Source organism: Erpetoichthys calabaricus, chromosome 3, assembly GCF_900747795.2.
Source record: "Erpetoichthys calabaricus chromosome 3, fErpCal1.3, whole genome shotgun sequence".
Taxonomy (NCBI): Eukaryota; Metazoa; Chordata; class Cladistia; order Polypteriformes; family Polypteridae; genus Erpetoichthys; species Erpetoichthys calabaricus.
Genome location: NC_041396.2, coordinates 226840888 through 226857700, shown reverse-complemented (window position 1 = coordinate 226857700; position 16813 = coordinate 226840888). Strand labels below are relative to the sequence as shown.

Below are 16813 nucleotides of genomic sequence, written 5' to 3'. Positions count from 1 at the left end.
CATCAGGCATACGCACTCTACTGCACTCCCTCTCGGGAATCGAACCACGGTGTCCCGAGAGGGAGTGCAGTAGAGTGCGTATGCCTGATGAGCCCAGAATTAGGGCGAAACACGTGTCGCGTACTTTTTGCATTATTTGACAGTAAACTATTTCAACCACATATATATATATATATATATATATATATATATATATATATATATATATATATATATATATAATATAATATACATACATACATACATACATACATACATACATACATAAATAAATAAAAAGGATACTCCTGTCTGGGTTTAGCTTTTTCCTTGAGAACCAACTTAGAACGTTGCTCGACATCTTTCTCATAAGCTTTAAAGTCATCTTTTGTATACTTTCCCCCTAAAATCAAAAGAACATAGTAAATTATTCTACAGTATGTATATTTATGCAAGGTTGTGTGTCTAGTACACAAATATCACATTTGTCATTTGAGTTTCTACATTGTTTATGTAAGTTAATGTAGAATGTAAAATTATACCATAACAGAAAAAGTGCATATAAAAAGTATGCAATTAAAACAATTGTATTGAATAGTTAAACTGTAATTATCTGCATACGTGCATATTTCTTTTCTATAGCACATATTGTTACACATCAATTTGGTGAAAAAAATTTTCAAACCCTTGTAGTGGCATAACTGATTCAAGTTCTCCTCTAATTTTTTAATTAATTTAATTCAGGGCTGTAGGATACAGATGTCTATCCTGGTATCAGTGGACATAAGGCAGGAAAAACCTTTGGACACCAGTCCACTGCAGGGCACACTTACACACACACTTTGGGAATGTGGGAGGAAATACAAACCACCTGGTGGAAAGGCCAAGCATACAAAAAATGTTTCAAATAAGGTTTGTCAGAAAATCACTGTCAGGCTTGTGACATTTGCAATTGTGTCACTCTTCTCACAGTTTTCTATTGGAGATCAATGAACCTATAAACACATTTATACTGAGTAATACAACAGCTTCTCTCACAATACCAAGAAAATTAAGTTATTACCAAACAAGAGAAATCCAGGAATCCTGTAGGTAGCCCACAATGTTTTCTTTTGTGTGAACAACTGTATATAAAGCACATCCTCATTTTACAACTATCTTCTAGCAGACAATCATTAACAGTTTATTTTATGCAGCATCTTTTGTAGATTATTCTACCACAATGCACTTTACAACGCACAAAATAAGTCAGCTCAAGAACCAAATGTGCAGTGGTGAACCTATGCACTCTAGTAAAGGGTCTTCCTGTTCCGCCACACAATGAGAGGTCAGCTTTTTATATCTACTTGTGAGCATGTAAGAAGATTTTGTGTCAGATTACACTTTTGAGTTAACGATGATTCATATGATGTTGAATCATTTCTTACTATTTTAGCTCATTCAAAAATCAACATATTTTATTTACACCTACTAGTGGTGGATGGTTGTTATTTAGAATATATTATATTTACTTCTCTGAGGCATGAGTGACATGAGTATTTGCCTTTCTCCTCAGTACATTAAATACATTTTAATAAAAGCCTGAAAATAATTTCATCGTGTTTTCTATACCTGCCATCAGGGAGCAGTGACACAATAAAAAGACAAGCACAGCCTGCGCTACACAGCCACACATTCAGAGGTTCACCCTGTTCTTCTATATGCTCTATCATAGAGTTGCTGTAATAATACAATTATATTTCCACTGATCGTTTCATCCCAAGTAAGCTACCCATTAACCTTTAACCAGCTTCATCCCTTAATCTGGTTATGTGTGCAACATTTCCTAAGCCTTCCAGTTTCTATTTCTGTGTTTTATAATTGTCTTTACATAAAAAGAAAACTGTTTGACTGATTCCTGTTTATCAGCAAGGTTTTTAGCATCTACTTTGATTCTTAAATAAATTTTAATGGCCATAGAGAATATTTTCTTTGTTCTGAGAATGGACATAAATGGTCCAAGCTATATTAATAACAGTCACATATTTTTATCCCCTCCTCGAACCGCCACCATATCGTGGTGGAGGGGTTTGCGTGTCCCGATGATCCTAGGAGCTCTGTTGTCCAGGGCTTTATGTCCCTGGTAGGGCCACCCAAGGCAAACTGGTCCTAGGTGAGGGATGAGACAAAGTGCGGTTCAGCAGACCTTCTATGATGAATAAAAAATTTGGATGGCGTTTTCCCTCGCCCGGATGCGGGTCACCGGGGCCCCCCTCTGGAGTCGGGTCTGGAGGTGGGGCTCGATGGCAAGCACCTGGTGGCCAGGCTTGCACCCATGGGGCTCGGCCGGGCACAGCCTGAAGAGGCAACGTGGGTCCCCCTTCCCATGGGCTCACCACCTATGGGAGGGGCCAAGGAGGTCGGGTGCAGTGTGAGTTGGGTGGTGGCCGAAGGCGGGGACCTTGGCAGTCCGATCCTCGACTACAGAAGCTGGGTCTTGGGACGTGGAATGTCACCTCTCTGAAGGGGAAGGAGCCTGAGCTAGTGCGTGAGGTCGAGAGGTTCTGGCTAGATATAGTCGGGCTCACCTCAACACACTGCTTGGACTCTGGAACCAATCTCCTTGAGAGGGGCTGGACTCTCTACCACTCTGGAGTTGCCCCCGGTGAGAGGTGCAGAGTGGGTGTACTTATTGCCCCATGACTTGGAGCCTGTACATTGGGGTTTACCTCGGTGGACGAGAGGGTAGCCTCCCTCCTCCTTCGGGTGGGGGGACGGGTCCTAACTGTTGTTTGTGCTTATGCGCCGAACAGCAATTTGGAGTACCCACCCTATTTGGAGTCCCTGGAGGGGGTGCTAGAGGGCATACCTTCTGGGGACTCCCTCGTACTGCAGGGAGACTTCAATGCTCACATGGGCAATGACAGTGAGACCTGGAAGGGCGTGATTGGGAGGAATGCCCCCCCCCCCCCCCCATCTGAACCCAAGTGGCGTTTTGTTATTGGACTTCTTGTTCGTCACGGATTGTCCATAACGAACACCATGTTCAAGCATGGGGTATTCATATGTGCACTAGGCACCAGGATGCCCTAGTCCTCAGTTCAATGATCGACTTTGTGGTCATGTCGTCGGACTTGCAGCCACATGTCTTGGACACTGGAGTGAAGAGAGGGGTGAAGCTGTCAACTGATCACCACCTGGTGGTGAGTTGGCTTCGATGGTGAGGGAGGATGCCGGTCAGGCCTGGTAGGCCCAAACATGTTGTGAGGGTCTGCTGGGAATGTCTGGCAGAGTCCCCTGTCAGAAGTAGCTTCAACTCCCACCTCCGGCAGAACTTCGACCACATCCCGAGGGAGGTGGGGGACATTCAGTCTGAATGGGCCATGTTTTGTGCCTCTATTGTTGAGGCGGCTGACCGGAGCTGTGGCCATAAGGTGGTCGGTGCCTGTCGTGGCGGCAATCCCTGAACCCGTTGGTGGACACCGGCGGTGAGGGATGCTGTCAAGCTGAAGAAGGAGGCCTACCGGACCCTTTTGTCCTGTGGGACTCTGGAGGCAGCTAATAGGTACCAGCAGGCCAAGCGGAATGCGGCTTCGGTGGTTGCTGAGGCAAAAACTCGGGCATGGGAGGAGTTTGAGGAGGCCATTGAGAACAACACACACAAATGGCTGCAATATGACAAAGAGTGAAAAATTGAAGGGGGTCTGAATACTTTCTGTACCCACTGTATATAAAGGAATAAAGAGAGAAAACACTACCTTTTCCTTTCCACTTTATTTTGGCCACAGACTGGCTAAAATCAACGTGTATCCTACGATCATCAATAAGTACATTGTCCATCTTGAAATAAGCCTTTTCACAGTCTTCTGCCTAAACACAAAAAATCACACTGTATTTGTTAAAATTTAGCAAGGAAAACAGAAGATTTAGTCTAGAAGAGGATTTAAATATTTGACTAATTATACACCATTAAATATGACAGAAGCAACATTTACATACTATAAATACTTATACTATATATAAAGGCATAGTTTTATGTAACTATAAAACTATGCCTTTATCTTAAAACTGTCAATCAAGCAAAAGAGTTACTTAATATTTATAAATGACCAGTCTGGGTACAAAGTACTACCAGAAATTACATATTATTTACTTAAAACAAATGCTTTCAAGTCCAGTGTTCAAGAGCCAGCTTCCACCTCCTAGGACGCTAAGGATGCATGTGCACTTCATAAAATGCATCCTCCCTACTGAGTTTTGAACTTTAAGATAAAACAAGCTACAAATTCTTTGATCAATTAATGTCTAAATATCTGAGAATGTCCAGTGGAAATTAGATGTATTCTTGGTCCTAGACAGTGGGCAATGAGAAGGAGTCTAGAATTATACTCAAATTAAATATAAATTAAGATACTGCCATATAAAATAAGGCACAACTAAAATACATAACAGTGGAACAAAGAATTCATCATTTATGGGTATTTATAACAAATTAGTTGTAACCAACTCCTCATTTTTTGGTTGCCACATTTCTGTGTGAGGTGGGCCTGGATCACCTTAGAGGCCACCATAAAATGAGAAGTGAAGTAAGTCTGTACTACTAACAATAGCTATCAAATACAGCTAAATCATATTACTTAAGTAAAACAAAATGATTATTTATGTTATGCTATATTTACCGTAATTTATTAAAATAAGTCTCAATAATTAATAAAAAAGACAATTGCAGTGAAGTTTACATTAGAAACTTTAATACAACAGTGTGAGTGGAAAACATTGGCACAATTATGTTAGAAAGAAGTCGAGAAGCTACTGTACGACATCATAATGTTGCTGTACAACTGTGTGAAATGGTGCTGTGTCTCTTACTGACTTAGGAGGTGTTTATGTTGCTGCTTATTTACTGATGTATTGTTACAAATGCTAATGTGCATCCGGTTTTCTTCATATGCTATTCATAATGGTACAGTTTGATGATATTCATTTTTGTAGCATTGGACTTACAGTGGTTGGGCTGCCACCACATAGTACTTAAGTGCTGGGATCAAATACAAGCTGTTGAACTGTCTGCGTGTGGTGTCCCTCAGTTTGGGTTGGTTTTTCTCTCAGAATATTCCAGTTTTCTTCTTATATGTCAAATATATGTCAAAGATGTTCATAGTAGGTATACAGCAACTCTAAATTCGAACTGTATGAGTGAGTGTGTCTGCAAAGTATGGACACAACGCCTAGTGTTAATTCCTGCCATGCACCCTGTACTACAGGGATAGGCTTCAAGCCCCAGGACACTTAACTGGAGTAACCAGGTTCTAAAATGTATGTATACACTCAAAGAACAACATTTCCGTGCTTATGTAGATATATGAACATATAATTATGAATTACATTTTCACGACAAACAATACATATCAAATAACATTACTTTTTTGCATCAGATGGAATAACTAGTTACTAATGATAACAGAACAACAAATGAAAATGACTAATCAAATCATTATTAAATGTGCCATCTAACACAATTCTCCATTGTTAGCAGACTGAACGAAAGAAATGTATGCAAGAAGACAAGTCAAAAATAACAAGACTGTTTAAAGAGCTGCATCTTTTCTTCTTACAAGTCTTTAAAGTTCCTGGAGATAATTGATAAATAATTCAATTTAAGCAACACTGGTTAGAGAAACAAAAGTCAGCTAGCACCAAAAACACAAATTAAACCTGAGTAAAATAACAATGGATACTATATCATCACGTATTATATGCTAAACCAAAATGAAAGGATAAAATATGTTTAATATAACACTAAAAATATGATTTTACAATGGCTATATAAAATGTATTTATGTCATCTGATTTTGTAATGTAGTACAATTATGAAATCTTAATCCATCAAATGCAGATATTTTGTCAGTGACTGGGGCAAAAAATACAATACCAAAAAAAAAACGCATTCTTAATTAAGTAAAGAACAAAGAAAATAACTGAACTAATAACTATTCAGCTCTGCTATAACAGAGTCTACAAGGCTAATGTGTAACAGACTGACTTTAGGAAATAAATAATGAGCAAGCCGAAGTCCAAAATCCACCTATGTACTTTAAAGTTACTTGCCATATATCTGGGGTAAAGACAGATATGGCAGGAAAATCCACAATTAATACTCTTCCTATGAAATGCCATAAGGAAAACAAGGCAACACTCAAACCAAATACAACAGCAATTGAAGGAACGGTGAAAGAAAAAAATTCCAGAACTGACACCACTCTAATGTAATATAAAGTACATTTTTAATAAAATTGAAAAATTACAGTATGATTGTAAGGACTTTTCTGAGTATTTGGGAAATGAGGTCATAAGTAAGGAAGGCCAACATGAGAGCAGAGGTGACTTGCAGGACACTGCTGGTGTGATAAGAGATATGTGGCTGCTTTACCAAACTAAACTTCATATGAAGGTGACAAACCAAAACCACCGTGGAAAGAAGATAGAGAGGAATTAATACAATTAGGTTGTCTGATGAAACCAAAACTGCAACGAAACCACAACAGTAAAAACTGCTATGTTTTCACAAGCCTGAAACTACAAATTTATTGAGGTGGTAGCAAAATGTTATAATGATTAATCTTTTCATCAGTAAAAGAAATACTTGTAAATGTAAAAGGCAAAATCGCTACCAAAATTATATACAAATTCTGGAAGAACAAGCCCTGTAGTCATCAAGAAGCTAGAGTTCTGTGAGATGATTTCATTTTTACATATGAGAAATACAGCCAAAGCCACACTGAAGGGATTAAAAATAACTAAATAAATAAATGTTCTTCAGGTAAAAGGCATACATCAATCCTATTAGGAATATACTCATTCAAGGAGCTGCACACCTACATAACCATTCGTTGACAGTTTTTAATGTATAATACTTATATATTAAAAAAAAAAAAAAAAAAAAAAAAAAATCAGGAGAATTTTCCTTTCACTTTGACTTTTTAGCTTTGGTGTTGATCAATGCCAAAAATATGCCCACTAAATATTATAAGATTCTGTATTTTATTGGTATTTTATTGAGAGGACTGAATTATAGTCATTACAAATTTTAAAATAGTCTCATGGCTGTAACTATTAAGCAAAATTGCAGATCAGTATGCTCAGAAAAGGAATACATGTATACAGTGGATAAACGGATAATAAAAACTGAATAGAATAGGATGTACACTGAATATACTGTAAGTATACAAGTTAAATAAATACCTCTGCAAGCATGAGATGGAAATTGGGTCTACCTTAATAGGTCAATTTGTTGAGCAGATGCCTCAAATTTGAAATGTTTTAATAAAAAGTCACTTTGTTAAGACCTGAAAGCGAGTTTCATCGTCTCACTATCAAAATGTGTTCTGGAAAGCATACCTGGAGAAAAATCATAAATCTAGGTAACACTACGACTGAAAAAAAAAAAAAAATGACTGAAAACCAAATAAAACAAGATGAAATGTAATTAAAAACAAAACACTTACTATATACTACCAGACATATATATGCCTATGCTATGTGCATACTCTTAACTTGGATAACATTACTAAACACTGCCCTACCTTTTCAAATTCAATGAAAGCATAGCATAGGGATTCTCCTGTTTTCCAGTCTCGAATGATTTCACAACTGTAAAACATAAAATCATTGTCAGAAATATGAATTTGCAATTTATGATGTAAAAGCATACTGAATTAACATGCAAGAAATCTTTTCATTAAATTTTGTGGCTTAACTTTTTATTTAAGAACATTGAGAAAGTCCAAGTACAGCAATTTCAATTTACCTTTCTATACTTTTCAGTCTTACACGTCCTTTGGACTGACACCTTTTCTCTCTATGTCACCTGCCACTATTTTTATAGATTCATAAGCACTGAACGTATATGTAACACCTTAAAAGGTACAACTCCAATCCAAGTTTTCCACAGTAACATACCACTTTTATGGAACCCTTTATTCCAAGGTAACAGGAAAAAAGAAAAAAAACTTTATTGTCAAACTAGTTCAGAAAGTATGAATTCAAAGCAATTTTTAACTCAACACTGAACTTATTTCAATTGTATATTTACACCCAAAATAAGTTCTGTATCAACACATCCACTATCAGTCAAAAATCTGGACACACCCAGAAATGTTCATGTTTTTGATAGAAATTGATACCTTCTTTATCAAGATACTATTAAATCATCTCCTCTGTGTTTTTAAATCATTTGTGTTTCTATTGGGTATTACTGCTTAAAATAATTGATTTTAATGTATTATTCATATGTGACTGTAAACCCCATATTCAGCAGCCATTCTGTCAGTGTCCTAATGGTGGCCTCTCTTAGCTTATTCAGGGCTCCAGATGGCGACTAAAATGGTCGCCAGGGCGACTTGATTTTCTATTTTGCGACAAATTTTTCCATTCCAGTCGCCGGTGGCGACTCTCTCTCTCAATCTAAGAAAAGTTTTAAATTTAAAGCAGCAGAAACGGCTTTTAATTACGTGCGAACACTCTCAGCCTGAGTCTGCCTTTCCTATTACACTATCATGTGATTAAAGCCAAACCAAAGCGAGGCATCATCTGACACTCCCACTCTGCTTCAAACGTCATCTTGCTAACTGCTGCGTATAGGGATCTGAAATAGTAGAGAATCGGGCCACGACTACTCCTCGAATTCCGTCCTAACTTTCCACGTAACACGCAAAATGCCCAAACGAAAAATTTCCGACTTTTTCCTCAATGCCCACTCATCCAAATCCTGCCTTGTCTACGTCTGAACAAACTGAACATAATTCAGTCAGGTTATCTGAGGTACAGCCACCGGCGTCCGGAAATGTACAGTTATTAAAGGATGACAACTCTGTCCCGTTAGCAAAGTCTTCTGCGCCTGTGGCTCCGACGCCTGGAAGACAGTTTAAAGTGGCTTGGTTACAGGAGTTCACTTGGTTACGTTATGACAAGGGAAAGATGTATTGCAGCTTTTGTGCACAAGCTGGACAAGAAATTGCTGGTAAAACAGAATTCATTTGTGGTACGAGCCATTTTAAAAAGGAAACTGTGAAAAAGCATGGGGAGAGTAAGAAACACAAGAATACCAGAGACTGTGTGATCGCTAGGTCTGCTCCTCGTGACACCCCCCATAGCAAAGGCAGTGCAACGTGCTTGTAAGAAAGTGACAGAAAATGAGATGAAAGAATTAAAAATAAAATTCAATGCAGCATATATGATTGCACTGGAAGAAATACCGTTCACAAAGTTTAAATCTCAAATTCTGCTGATGAAGAGGAATGGCATGGATGTGTCAAAAACATATGATAATGATACAGCATGTGCAGAGTTTGTAGGTTGCATTGCAGATGAATTAAAAAGTAATGTGCTGGAAGAAGCTTTAAAGGTAAATTACATCTCTGTTATAACTGATAGTGGAACAGATGTCTCAGGGAAAGACAATGTCATTACATACTGTAGGTATGTATCTGATGGAACACCTAAGACTCATCTAGTAGGTTTGGCTGAGATTGATTATGGTCATGCAGAAGGGATTCAAAACACCATTAAAATTACTGCTTCAGAATGCTGAACCAACCAACCCAAATTGGTGGGTACATAAAATAAGTGCTTTTGGAGCAGATAGTGCAAGCGTGAACATGGGTGCAACGGGGGATATGGGGCACTTTTCAGAAAAGAGATAGGTGAACATGCTCTGTCTTTCCACTGTCTACCCCATCAGCTGGAACTGGCAATGCTAAACACATAAAAGGTCAGTGCCAATGACTGAAAAAGTTTATGACCTTCTACAACTAGTGTGGAAAACGTATCATTTCAGTCCCAAAAGCAAGCGGGAGCTGAAGGCTATAGGAGCAGAGTTAGGATGCACCGTACAAAACCCATCAACAGTAAACACTCAGCGCTGGTTGCCACACATTTATCGGGCACTCTCAGTTTTTCTCCATTCAAACTATGCAACAGGTCAGGGGCAGTACACTGCTGTGCATCATGATATGGAGCACCTTGCAGTCATGTCCAAAAACATAGACATAAAGGGAAGAGCCAAACACATTGTTCAGCAAATGGAAAGCCTGTCTTTCGTTGCCTTTTGTCACTTTTTTCAGAGGTCTCAAAGCTGAGCCTTACACTTCAAAAAAAATTCTCTTATACTTCCTCAGGCAGTTGCTGCAATTGTGGGCTGTGTGGTAACAATTAAAGGATTGAAGGAAAATGCTTTGAAAGAAGGAAGCTGCAGGAATTCTTACAGCACATAGGTTCTCAGCCTAAAGGTTCCGTGCAACAGGAAGGGCCATCAACAAGCAGGAGTGAGAGGGCTGCAAGTAGCCACACAGTCATAACCTTCCAAAATGTTAAATTGAAAGGCCCCCCAAAATCAGGCCACATTCAGAAGTGATCTAAAGGCCGCAATTGAAAAAAGAGTTGACATTACTGTTAAAGAATTGGAGATCAGGTTTGCAAACATGATGTCAAGTGTTACACAGCACGGACATTCAAAGGGATCAGAAATCATCAAGTCATTTTCAGTGTTTTGTCATGATGCATGGCCAGAGGACATTGATAGCTATGGCAAAAGTGAGATAGACACACTTGTTAAATGGTACAGGGAGCTCTTATCAAACAGTGGCTGTGATGTCACAGCTGTGCAGAAGGAATGGCTAATGTTGAAAATATTAGTGAAGGGTCAGTTTATGGATAAGACTTACGGTGACCTATGGACAGTGATGCTGAGCAAGGAGCCGTGCTGTACAGATTTTAAAAATCTGTTTCACTTAGTCGAAATAATGCTGGTGCTTCCGATATCTGCAGTTCAGTGCGAGCGAGGATTTTCAGCACAAAACAGAATAAAATCAAAAGTGCACAACTCCCTAAGTGTAGAAACACTGGAAGACTTGGTAAGGGATCAGTACAGAGGGCCCTACACTTGAACCTTTTGACCCAGAGCCCAGTGTAAAGCGCTGGTTGTCAGCCAGCAAAAAAAAAAGCGCAGACCAAAGTATACTGGCTGGCCTAATGATGCTGACATTGTAATGGTTAGTGACAGTGAACTTGAAGAGTAATTAATTTCTTTATATTTGTACACTCATTGCAAAATGATTATTTCAGAAATTATTCTTTATAATGTTTGTTATTGTGTTAATTCTTGTGTTATTATGTGTAAGACATTTTCAGTGTTTGTATTTGTAGTGTTCCTTACACATGTTGTGTATAAGACTCTGGACTTGAAGTATTGCTTATTAGTAAACATTTGCACTGTTCACATTTATGTGTCATTTATTCTTCTGTTATTATTATCTATAAGACCTTGCAGAGGACACTAGTAGGCAGGTCACACAGCTCAGACAGGCAGTGTGAGGTAGACCGAAGAAACAAATAAACAATACATGTAAATATTATTTGTTTATTTCACATTTGGCATGCGGTACAGATTATGGCTCCCAAAAAAAGCATTTGGCTCCTAAGTATTTTGGGTTTAGGAGCCAATGGCTCTCAAATTTTTTTTTTTGTCTGGAGCCCTGTTATTCTTAATTAGTTATGTATAAATGGTAATTGGTTATTAAAGAAGCCTTTGTAATTGCATTAGCGCCACTGAAACCTGTTCTTCTGTTCACTTAGGTTGCAAGCTACCGACATTCCTAAATGTCACTTTTGGGTTTAAAATGGCAAAAATCAAACAACTTTCTAAAGAAACACGTCACTCTACTGTTTTTTTTTATATTGCATGAGACAGATTACCAACAAATGGAGGATTTCACACAAACATGTTCACTACAGTGAGGGCAAACCACATCTAACCAGGATAGAAAGAGAAGGCACAGATGCACAACACAAAGTTTTAATTTTCCCATGGGAACAAATAAAGCATCATCTGTCTATCATCTAAGACGATAAGGACATCAGAGTCTGTAGTTTAAGAAGAAGAAGAAGAAGAAGAAAAGGCCTTACATGTCGTCAGTTGGCTTCTTCCTTAAATACAAGCCAAACGGATTCCCAGATATTGGCCATAATACACTTTTCCAGTCATCTTTCATTCAGTGTCTGTTCCTTTGCACATTTTAAACTTTTCTTTTTATTTTCCAATTTCACATATGGCTTTTTTGTAAACTCTTCCTCTAAGGCCAGCACTAATTTCTGGATATGTCCAGACTTTTGACTGGTACAGTATACAGTGATCCCTCGCTATATCGCGCTTCGCCTTTCGCGGCTTCACTCCATCGCGGATTTTATAAGTAAGCATATTTAAATATATATCGCGGATTTTTCGCTGCTTCGCGGGTTTCTGCGGACAATGGGTCTTTTAATTTCTGGTACATGCTTCCTCAGTTGGTTTGCCCAGTTGATTTCATACAAGGGACGCTATTGGCAGATGGCTGAGAAGCTACCCAACTTACTTTCTCTCTCTCTCTCTCTTGCGCTGACGTAGGGGGGTGTGAGCAGGGGGGCTGTGTGCAGCTGCTTCCTGAAGGACATGCTACACATTGCTTCGCATACTTAAAAGCTCAAAGGGCACGTATTGATTTTTGACTTTATTTGTTTTTCTGTGGCTCCTCTCTCTTCCTGCTCCTGATAGAGGGGGTGTGAGCTGCCGCCTTCAACAGCTTTGTACCGGCGGTGCTTCGCATACTTAAAAGCCAAAAAGCCCTATTGATTTTTTTTTTGACTGCTTGCTTTGCACTCCTTTGAAAAGGAAGATATTTTTGCATTCTTTTAATTGTGAGACAGAACTGTCATCTCTGTCTTGTCATGGAGCACAGTTTAAACTTTTGAAAAAGAGACAAATGTTTGTTTGCAGTGTTTGAATAACGTTCCTGTCTCTCTACAACCTCCTGTGTTTCTACGCAAATCTGTGACCCAAGCATGACAATATAAAAATAACCATATAAACATATGGCTTCTACTTCGCGAATTTTCTTATTTCGCGGGTGGCTCTGGAACGCAACCCCCGCGATGGAGGAGGGATTACTGTACTAAAAAAGCTTAAAAAGGCAGAGCGGTCTATACGTCAAGGTGTGGGAGTATAAATCACAAGATACCTGTTAAATCTCCACTGACTCATTGTGAGAACCTTAGGAAGTCACTTAACTTGTTTCTATTGTAAATATACATATATTTAAAATTGTATTACAGAAGTGGCAAGATCAAGTGAGGTTAATACTTTTGTTCAAACTGATCAAAGAAACGTCTTAGAATTGAAGCAGTAATGGACAAAGGAAAGTGCCGCCAATTACTACAATAAAACCTGTTTCAGTCCTTTGAAAACAATAGCACAGTTTTATATATATATATATATATATATATATATATATATATATATATATATAAAATTAACGGTTATGCTCAGGCATGTTTTCATAATTCTAGTCAACCACAAACCAGCTGAGGTTGCATAAAGTGGCACTTATTTTAGATCAATTTAAATTTCTGTCTGACACTTGGAGTATTGTAAAGGCAGCACAACTTTGGAGAAATTGTGGAAGGGCCTGGCATACGTCTTACTGTTGTGCAGTGTTTTCATCAGAGCCTTGTCTTTTGATAAAATAAAATGAGATGGCTACTGTTACCTGATTTTGATTTCAATGGTTGCTGCATGCAGACATGCATTATAGCGTTAACAGGTAGCTCAAATATATCTTTAGATTTTATACTTCTAAATCTCATTATACTGAAACCAAAAACAGTAAAAATCACAATGAAAATGAATTAATTTATCAATTCACTCCCAAAATTTCGCCCTATTTGTATACTTGTCATTTTTAATGCATTCTCTCTGCTCTTTGCACTTCAGATTCAGAGTCTATTACAGCTCTTTTAGAAATAAATTCAGCTAATAGGTACATAAACTACTTACCTTTTAATTTCTCCAAAACGTGAAAATATGACTTCTAGATCTTCATCTGTCGTGATAGGATTCAGTTTACAAACAAACAGGACATTTTCTGGGGGTTTAATATCTGCATCAGGTATGTCTCCTATCTTAAAAAAAATAAATTATAAAATGTATCAATGAGTACCTCTAGTAACCTAAAATTCAAGTAACAGAGAGATTTAGGAAAGAAGAGATACAAATACAACTAAAAGGAAGCAACTTCAAATGTCACCCTTGGTAATAGATTCAACAGTTTATGCTTACATTATACAGATAATATAACATTTATTGTTTCCGTCAATGTGTTTTTAGATGATCATTTCTATGAAATAATATTTATTAATATTGTGCACTCAGAGTCACCCAGACATAGAGATTAGATGACCAGATAAAATATTTAAAAGTAAAATAGAAAAACAGAGAAGATGACCCTTAAAAAAACATAAAATCCACATGCACGGTCAGTTTTTAAGGAATTTAGCATAAAGTATTGAGTTGGCTTTTATCATTTAATTGCATATAATTCAACAGAGAGATAAAGAGAGACATAATCTTTAAACATTACATATAGCAGGTCATGTTTATTTGTCATATACATAGTATACACAATAATACTGCCACCTAGAAATGTATTAAATGTGTAAAGTCTTCTAATTGAGACTATAATTTAGAGCTTATATAACATTGCATTTCATAAATTAAAATGTAATAAGCTAAAGTTATAACACAAACACACAAAAAAACAAACAAAAAAAACACACACACAAAAACTTCTTGATTGATAAAAAAACAAACCTCCAAGGTTTAGGCAGTCTGCCTCAGAACCAGGCACTGTTTAACTTTTAGAATAATTATTCTAATTGCAAAAAAGGGAAAAAATATATTCTAATAATTGCTCATTCTCTAAAACTTATTCCCAAAAATACAGCAATTTTCAAAGTAAAACAAATTTATGTGAAAAAATGATATGAAGGCTGCTAAACTCACTTTTATATACATGTATGTAACTACTATACCATTTCTATCTATTTAAGTAGTCTTTTTTTGCATTTATGTTTTGTGCAGTGATTCATTATTTCCAAGTTACTAAAAATGTTTAAACAACAACTTCTCTCAGCAGTTTTCCCATCCCTAGTTTAATTTCTTACCATTTCCAAAAGAATGGCCTGTGTTTTTGCTTCTTTGTCTTTAACAAGTTCATCGAGCTCCTCTGTAGTTTTACCTTTGTCACTGTCAATATCTTCATCAGCTCCAATTCTGCCACTCTGTCAAAATAAAGATAAATGACAATTAATTGACTATGGCTAATGCCAGTCTAATTCATTGTCTAATTCTGGAATTGTGCACAAGCTAAGTAATAACAAAGTCTGGTCACTCACGTAAGAGGCTCTGAAAACAGTGCAAGAAAGACTGTTTTTACAAGATTTACTGAATAATGGATTAATTAAGCTTTGGCACAAAAGTAAAAAAGGGACAGGTTTGGACAATTAAAGCAGCTGTAGTCTGTGACATTTGAAATTTGAATCAATTTGACTTGCTCACTAAATAATACTCTTTAGCAAGTTTTTTTTTTTTTTTTTATCAGTTAATGATTAAAATATACTAAATCTTACAATAGAAAATGTTACAAACTTAACAGAGGGATTATCTGACAGACCAGATTTTAAAAGCTATTGTTATAAAAACAAATTTAAAGAGTTTGTTTAAATGAAAATATCCAGAATTATTTTCGAATTCATAAATTCAACAGTACAGATATAAAAGTGATTTTAAGCAGTATTCTTCAGTTACAGGTGAGAAAAAGTCAGAGAATAAAATTAGAACATACACATTTTAAGATAAATCATAATGACATGATTCATTATAAATCCTATGTTGAAATACCCCAATGATTATAACACCCCCCCCAAATATATTAATATTTATATATTTTAACTTCTATGAATGCAGTGTTTGTTAGGCTAGGCATAATGACATAACTTTCAGTTTGAAGTGAGGAATAATTCAATTTATAGTTTAGCCCTCTACATTTGGAATAAAACAAGGCATATACAACAGAATTTCATCATAGATGACTAAAAAAATGTGTCATTAGCCACTAGCTAGTAAATGTTCAGATTTTGACCTGCTATACTTGTTTTTTTTTTTGGTTTGTTTGTTTTGACGTGGATACAGTAATCCCTCGCTATATCGCGTTTCGCGGCTTCACTCTATCGCGGATTTTATATGTAAGCATATTTAAATATATATCGCGGATTTTTTGCTGGTTCACGGATTTCTGCAGACAATGGGTCTTTTAATTTCTGGTACATGCTTCCTCAGTTGGTTTGCCCAGTTGATTTCATACAAGGGACGCTATTGGCAGATGGCTGAGAAGCTACCCAACTTACTTTTCTCTCACTCTTGTGCTGACTTTCTCTGATCCTGACGTAGGGGGATTAAGCAGGGGGGATGTTCGCACACCTAGACGATAAGGACGCTCGTCTAAAAATGCTGAAAGATTATCTTCACTTTGCTACCTTCTGTGCAGCTGCTTCGTGAAGCGACATGCTGCACGGTGCTTCGCTCTCTTAAAAGCTCAAAGGGCACATATTGATTTTTAATTGTTTGTTTTTCTCTGTCTCTCTCTCTCTGCTCCTGACGGAGGGGGTGTGAGCTGCTGCCTTCATTGTAACTGCTTTGTGCCACGGTGCTTCGCATACTTAAAAGCCAAACAGCCCTATTGATTTGTTTGCTTTCCTCTGTCTTTATGACAGTCTCTGCTCCTGACGCGCACTCCTTTGAAGAGGAAGATGTTTGCATTCTTTTAATTATGAGACGGAACTGTCATCTCTGTCTTGTCATGGAGCACAGTTTAAACTTTTGAAAAAGAGACAAATGTTTGTTTGCAGTGTTTGAATAACGTTCCTGTCTCTCTACATCCTCCTGTGTTTCTGCGCAAATCTGTGACCCAAGCATGACAATATAAAAATA

General features: G+C 37.3%; 1 protein-coding gene across 1 annotated transcript in view; it reads right to left on the bottom strand.

Annotated features, from left to right (window-relative positions):
* The window catches only part of ppil4 (peptidylprolyl isomerase (cyclophilin)-like 4), a 44683-nt gene that overhangs the window by 4428 nt on the left and 23442 nt on the right, over window positions 1–16813 (bottom strand). The window contains exons 7-11 of the mRNA XM_028797873.2: window positions 14989–15105; window positions 13823–13947; window positions 7542–7608; window positions 3717–3828; window positions 286–382 (exon numbers count right to left, since the gene is read on the bottom strand). Coding sequence (XP_028653706.2) covers window positions 286–382; window positions 3717–3828; window positions 7542–7608; window positions 13823–13947; window positions 14989–15105 — 518 coding nt within the window. The remainder of the gene's footprint in view (window positions 1–285; window positions 383–3716; window positions 3829–7541; window positions 7609–13822; window positions 13948–14988; window positions 15106–16813) is intronic.